Source organism: Chelonoidis abingdonii, chromosome 11, assembly GCF_003597395.2.
Source record: "Chelonoidis abingdonii isolate Lonesome George chromosome 11, CheloAbing_2.0, whole genome shotgun sequence".
In the NCBI taxonomy this organism is placed as follows: Eukaryota; Metazoa; Chordata; order Testudines; family Testudinidae; genus Chelonoidis; species Chelonoidis abingdonii.
Window position 1 is genome coordinate 20,319,457 of NC_133779.1, and position 7,051 is coordinate 20,326,507.

The 7,051-nt window shown below is 57.5% G+C and overlaps 1 protein-coding gene across 1 annotated transcript in view; it reads right to left on the minus strand.

Moving 5' to 3' along the window:
• Positions 1 to 7,051, minus strand: part of G6PD (glucose-6-phosphate dehydrogenase) — a 15,258-nt gene extending 8,207 nt beyond the window's left edge. The window contains exons 1-7 of the mRNA XM_075071318.1: positions 6,638 to 7,051; positions 2,426 to 2,463; positions 2,215 to 2,323; positions 1,771 to 1,988; positions 1,441 to 1,599; positions 1,137 to 1,262; positions 236 to 401 (exon numbers count right to left, since the gene is read on the minus strand). Coding sequence (XP_074927419.1) covers positions 236 to 401; positions 1,137 to 1,262; positions 1,441 to 1,599; positions 1,771 to 1,988; positions 2,215 to 2,323; positions 2,426 to 2,463; positions 6,638 to 6,757 — 936 coding nt within the window. The 5' untranslated portion in view covers positions 6,758 to 7,051. The remainder of the gene's footprint in view (positions 1 to 235; positions 402 to 1,136; positions 1,263 to 1,440; positions 1,600 to 1,770; positions 1,989 to 2,214; positions 2,324 to 2,425; positions 2,464 to 6,637) is intronic.

Below are 7,051 nucleotides of genomic sequence, written 5' to 3' on the forward strand. Positions count from 1 at the left end.
TTTTTGTAAATATTGTTAGTAGATATTTAGGCATTGTGTGTTTTAGGTTTTGTTAACTCTATTAGCTAATCATAAGCTGCTCCCTTACCCCTTGTAACCATCTCCAATAAAATTTAAAATTGATTAATTTTAGTCGTGTGTGTGTGTGTGTGTCTGCAGTTTGCCTCGTGACCCATACTCTCCTTGCATCTCTTACCTATATAGTCTGTTGCCACGTGCAGCCTGGTAAATAACAGGCCTGCATTTTCTTTGCCCCTGCGAATACGTGGCAATCTACAGGGTGCTTGGTCCCTGGGCAGTGACCCACCTTCTCATCCCGCACGTCGTCTGAGTCGGTGGAAGCCGGTTTTTCCATGGCCACCAGGCAAAGCATCTGCAGCAGGTGGTTCTGCATCACATCGCTGCCAGGATGGGAGAGAAGTGAGTGCAGAAATCACTGCCCCATCCGGCCCCACAGCACAATCCCCAGTCTTCTCCATCCGCCCCCAATACCCTAGATCCTTCCCTCCCAGCAGGGGGCGGGGTCAGTGTGAGAATCTCCACCCCAGAACAGCTCCCGTCCAGCCCCCCAGGATGATCCCATCTCTCCTCCATCCACCTCCACTGCCCGGGATCAATGGTTCTCAACCAGGGGTACATGTGCCTCTGAGGGTACTCAGAGGTCTTCCAGGGGGTACATCAATACATCTAGATATTTGCCTAGTTTCACAACAGGCTACATAAAAAGCACTAGCAACTTCAGTACAAACTAAAGTACAATATTTATATTCCAATGGATTTATTTTATAATTCTGTGGTAACAATGAGAACGTCAGCAATTTCCCAGTAATACTGTGCTGTGCCATGTTTGTCGTTTTATGTCAGATTTTGAAAACAAGTGGTTTTTAAATGACGTAAAACTTGGGGTACATGAGACACAGACTCCTGAAAGGGATACAGTTATCTGGAAAGGTTGAGAGTCTCTACCCTGGATCCCTCTCTCCCAGCAGGAGGAGGGGGTCAGTGCCAGCCGGACTCGGTATCCCCTCGCTCTCCCCAGTCAGTATCGTCTCTACCCCCACCCCTCCAGCAGACAAGCCAGCACCGCTCTGCCTGCCGCCCCCAAACCAAGGACAGGGGCCCCCTGCCCTGCTCACCGGATAATCCCGAACTCATTGAAGTAGCCGCCTCGCCCCTCCGTGCCAAACGGCTCCTTGAAGGTCAGGATGACGCAGGCCACGTTGTCCCGGTTCCACACAGGGCCGAAGATCCTGTTCCCAAACCTGCCAGGGAGATGCAGAGCCTGTCTGAGGGGGGGAGCTCCCATGCTGGCAGACTTCGGGGTGGGGGTCTCACCCTGACAAATGGCGAGGGGTCTTTAACGCTCCCCCACCACCTGCCCAGCTTTTCCCTTGGGAAAGGGCCCAGCCATGCTCCCCCCCATCTCCCAGCCAGCCCCACCTCAGCACCATGAGGTTCTGCACCATCTCCTTGCCCAGGTAGTGGTCAATGCGGTAGATTTGGTCCTCCCGGAAGAGCGACGCGATGTGATTGGACAGTTTGTTGGAGCTCTCCAGGTCCTTCCCAAATGGCTTCTCCACGATGATGCGGTTCCAGCCCCTGAGCGGAGGGGAGAGCAGACGGTATCAAACGTGGCTGCAATTACAGAGGAACCTTGGAGCCCCCACAACTCTCCCCCATCCCATGGGGGTCTCGCACACCCCAGGCCTGTGCTCTGACCCCAACCCCTGGGCGCTCACTCTTAGACCCTGCCCCACCCCCATCTCTCACCCGTGACCCATGCAGCACTCCTTGATGTTGCGGGTGACGTGCTCGTAGACACTAGGGGGCAGTGCCAGGTAGAAGAGCCGGTTGGCCTTGTCCCCATTGTGCAGTGCGTCCAGGTGGGCATTCAGCTGCCGGAAGGAGGTGCTGTGGTCATAGGTTCCTGACACATAGCTGTTCCGGGCGAAGAACTCCTCCAGCTTCTTCTGCTCATCTGGCTCCACCTGAGGGGAGGGGACGCGGCTGCCATCAGCTGAGGGACACGGCCCCCGTCAGCTAAGGCACCGGGGGACATCCAGCCACACACCCCATCCAATCCCAGGGATAAAGGTCCTGCCCCCCACTATTCAGGGGAGCTGTACCCCAGACAACCCCCGCCTCCCCCAGGGCTGGGGACCCCAGGCCCTCCCCTGTTCTGGAGGGGCTGGTGGGCAGGCTGAGGGGCCACACCTTGAAGTAGGGCTGGCTATGCTTGCGGATGTCGGCCACAGTGAGCTGGGAGCGGGCGTAGCCCACCACGTATGTGTCATCAGGCAGGAGGCCATCCCGGAAGAGCCACCTGGAAGAGAGTTCAGTGGGGTCACCCGACGCCAGACCACCGAGGTGCCAGGTACCATCACACAGCCCCGGCCTGGTGGGGTGGGCAGGAAGAGGGATTTACCAGATGGTCGGGTAGATCTTCTTCTTGGCCAAGTCGCCCTGGAACAGACAAAGGGGAGGTCATAGCAGCAAACAGGCAGAGAAAGGCTCTGTGCCCCATTCCCACCTCCCTGCCGTGCGGCCGGAAGGGAGCTGGTGCCCCCTAGAGGGGAAAGGCCCCGGGCCCCATTCCCTGCCCCCCTGAGCCAGGCGGTCCCTGCTCTGGAGCCAGATCAGAGCCAGCGCCCCCTACAGGGGAAAGGCCCCATATCCAATTCCCCACCCCTCTCTGCAGGACACAGTCCCCCCAGGTCTACCCATACCCTCACTCGTCCTTTCTTTGCAGCTTGGGTCTTTACCCAGGGTGGGGTGTGGCTCTGCGGGAGGGAGGAGCTGAGCTAAGCCGCCACAGTGCTGCAAGCAGGCAGGTAGGCGTACTTGAGGGCTCTGTGCCAGGCCTCACATCCTGGCACGGGTGCTGTTTGCTCTTGGGGTTGGGGGGGAAGGGGAGGGGCAGATTAGGCTGATTGGGTCGCAAGTAACAGGGAGTTGCTGAATCGTGGAGGCTCAGCACCCAAAAGAAAGGCTGTTCTTCGTGCAAGGGGCAGTGGAGAGAATGGAATGGGATCCAACCGGTTACCGGTTCAGTGCAGGGGTGACAGGGTGACTCCCCGGACTGAGCCACACAGACAGTCTTATTCGATCTCCGGCTGACTATGAAGTCTGTGCACGCAGGCTGACAACACGGGCTCATTATCTGCCGCAGCCAGTGCAAGCAAACACCTGTCTGTGCCGGCAGGGACATCCCCCAGATGGGGCACATGTTGTGTGTGGGGATGGATCTCTGTCTGTCTGTCCCACCCTGAGGGCTTGGGGGCTCTGTAGAGCCAGGCTGTCCCCTTGGGATGCTGCTCTGGGGAGGGTCAGACACAGGGGGCAGGGAGGTGGGAGCAGACACAGCGAAACCTATGGGGTGGATTAGACATGGGGCGGGGAGAAAGGGAGGTGGATGCGGATGCAGCAGGAGCTCTGGAGAGGGTCGGACATGGGGGAGCAGAGAGGTGGGTGCAGACACAGTGGGACCTAAGGGGTGAGTTAGACACGGGGGTCGGAGCAGGGAGGATCACATTAGGTGGGTCAATTAATTCCCCAAGGGTCTAGCTCTGAGGGCTTCTCTGCTGGCTGCAGAGTCACCACCCGCCATCCCACCCGCTTGCCCCGTTCAGCACCTGCAGCGGCTTAGCTCCTCCTTTCCAGCTAGGCCCAGCCTGGTGGAGGGTTGTGTAAGTTTGCCCCGGGAGGCAGGAGCTGGCTCCCAGCCTGACCTAGTGTTGCTCTTATCCCATGTTGGCGTCACCCACCAGCCCAATTAAATGCAAACTGGTTCAGAGAGAGGGAGATGGGGACAAAACAAAGCAGTGAGTCACAGCCTTGCTCCCCTGCATGACTCAGCAGGGGCAGTGCCCCAGGCGGAAGGTGTCTGAGCTTGGAGCAAATCAGTGTACGTACACACAAACACACACACAGAGCAGGGATATCAGTCCCAGGCCAGGAAATGGCTGGGCAGGGCCCTGGTCAGCTAGGGGTGAAAATGAGCCAGTGACACCCAGATGTCTGGGCTACCCGAACCAGCAGGTCCACAGCTCCCCTCCCCAACACACAACAGCAAGGACATTTGTTTGCCACCCGCCCTGCCCTGGAGCCAGACACCACCTTCTGCTCATTCTGTGTCCCAGATTTCAGCTCCCCCAGAACCTGGCCCATTTCCCCACACAAAGCCCTTGGGAAATGAACAGGAAGCCAAGGAAACTCCTTATCAGTGTTTGTGATAGATAGCCAGCTTTCTCATCCCTCCCTCTGCTGTGGAGGGGCAAGTGCCAGGGATTCAGCTTGGGCCATCCCTGCCTGACACACAGAGACTCCAAGGGATGGCAGGGGCAGCCCCCTCACACAGCTGGCCCCAGCCTGGCTCATAGCATGGGGACACCTAGCTCCTACCTGTGATTCCCTGATGTGAGAGGGGCTACGGAGGGCATCGGCTCCACTAACTTGGGGTTAACCCACTACACATGAAGCTGGGGGAATGGGAGCCAGGCTCCTGGGTTCAATTGCCCTGTATGACCTTGGACTAGTCACCGAATCGCTCTATGCTTCAGTTTCCTCACTACAGCATAGGGACTGTGTGTCCATACAGCATGTAGCATAACAGGGACCCTGCTCCCACTCGGGATAGGGTGGGGGGAGTGCGTGTGATGTCCGTCCCGGCCCCAATCTCTGCAAAGAGAGGTGTGCATTACACACCTAGGAACAAGGAGCCCACTGCTCGGGAGCAGTCTCTGGAAAGCCGTGAATCTGAGGAGGACCTAGAGGGCTTAGTGAATAACCTGAGCTCCCAAGGCCACGTTGTGGCCAAAGGGGTTCATGGGATCCTGGGGTGTATCAACAGGGCAGCCATGAGCAGAAGCAGGGATGGGATTTTACCACTGGACACGGCCTTGGGATATTGCGTCCAATTCTGGTGGCCACATTTTAAAAAGGCTGTGGAAAAATTGCAGAGGGGGAAGAAAGGAGCCAGAAAAATTATTCAAAGGCTGGAGAAAAATGCAAGAGCCCTAAAGGACTTCATCTGTTTAGCATTTCAAAGGGAAGACCGATTCCAGCGCTGAGGAGAAAGGCAGCCCCAGCACCAGGAAAGGGAAGCCGAAGCTGGAGAAATTCAGTCCAGTCCATCCACCTGTGGGGATGATTAGCCAGCGGAACAAACTCCCGAGTGAAGCGATGGCTTCTCCGTCTCTGCTGCCTCCCAGTCCAGCCAGGCTACCTTGCTGGAAGATGCTGGAGCCACACACAAGGTACTGGGTAACCAGGGGCCAAAGTGGGTGAGAGTCTCTGGCCTGGGACACACACGTATTGGACTAGATGCCCCACACTGCCACGAGCTAAGAGAGAGTTACTTCTATGAAGCTAGCAAGGATGAGTGGTGTAGCATTGACCGTACCTAGCTACATGGAGGTAAGAGCTACCTGGCCTCATTTGTGCCAGGACTTATAGCGATAGCCACATCCATGTGACCATACACCACTTGCTGCACAAAGACAAAGCCCACCCACCACCAGCACTGGGGCTAGAACAGCCTCATTCTCCTCCGTACACAGTGACTTAGCAGCGCCCGGCACTTCCCCTTGTGCTAACACCACAGATCCCACAGCGTGAGTGTCACCATCACGGCCCCTCTGAGAGCAGAGGGAACCAGAAAGCGAAGTAGTAAATTGTTAAACTGAAGGCCCTGGAGAGGGAACTGGAGCAGTTTCAGCGAATTAGGGGTGCATTGGGGTGAGTGTGGGGGAGGCTGGGGTGGTTTCAGGGGCCTAAAGGATGACTGTGGGGTGGGGCATTTTGGGGGCATCTGGGAGTGTCAGGGCAAATTTGGGGTGCTGGGTGAATTTGAGGGCACCGGGACGATCTCAGTCACACACATTTGCTTGCTGAAATCCTGCTACTGCTACAGGATCAAGACAAGGGGGGTTTGGCCAAGCCATGGCCTGCCCACCGCACTGTCATCACCACAGCCAGCACCAGCAATGCACTCAGGCCTTGGGTTTCCGCATGGCAGGGCACACAGCTAAACCCGATCTGTGCCTACAGGGATTAGCTCCCCACCCCCAAAGCTGCTGCTGCTGAAGCCAGGTTACACACTGAGCTGTAATCGCTGCCTGTGTTACACAACACGGTGCAGGAAGTTGAGTCACTCGGTGCCTGGTGCTGGGCAGCCTGGCTGCAGCCATCAGCACTAATTATCTCAGCTGGTAAAATCCTTGCCCTCTCCTTCGAGCCCCGTGTGGCAGTACCCGAGTAGCCCCAAGGGAGGCTGGAGGCCTGCAGCCGTGTGGTGCTTCAGGCCTGCTGTCTCTCCAGGGGAAGATCATTCTTGCCACAGCCCCCAGGGCCATGGGCCAGAGGGATTTCAGGGTCCCAGCCCATGGAAACACAGAGCCCTTTGAGGGGGATCTGGGTCCATCCCTGGGGCCCGCTGCCCAGATCCATCCCCTCACTCAGTGCTCCAGAGAGACCTACAGGGAGCTCCTTGTCCCCTCTCAGCGCTGACTGTATGCAGACTCCAGCACTGGTGACTTGGGTTAAGGCTGGAGGTGCTGCATGGGCCAGGTGCTCCAGGAGAAGGCACTGGCATGGGGCACCTGCCTGGATGGCTCCAGGCTGGGCTATGAATACTCACCGAGGCCCCCATGATGATGAAGATGTGGGTGTCAGACTGGAGGAAGTCCTTGCCCTGGCACAGCTCCTCACGCATCATCCCGCACACCTGTGAGCGGCTCAGCTCCCGCTGAAGAGTCATGGTGCTTGAATTGCTGCTCCCTAAGAGCAGAGAGACCAGGCTGGTTTGTATGAGCTGGACTCCCCGCCCCTGGGAGAGCTGGCCCAGTTTGTGGCTCCCCCAGCCAGCACCCAGGGGAGCAGGGCAACAGGTCTTTGCTTGTCCAACAGGATGGGCAGATACTGAGCTACAGGACAGAGAAGCCCCATGGCAGAGGGTGGGGCGGGGTGGAGGGAAAATGAGGCCTGGTAGGGATGTGAAGAGAAATCCCAGGATAGGTGCGGGGAGGGGTCACTCTTGGGTCCTGCCCCAAGT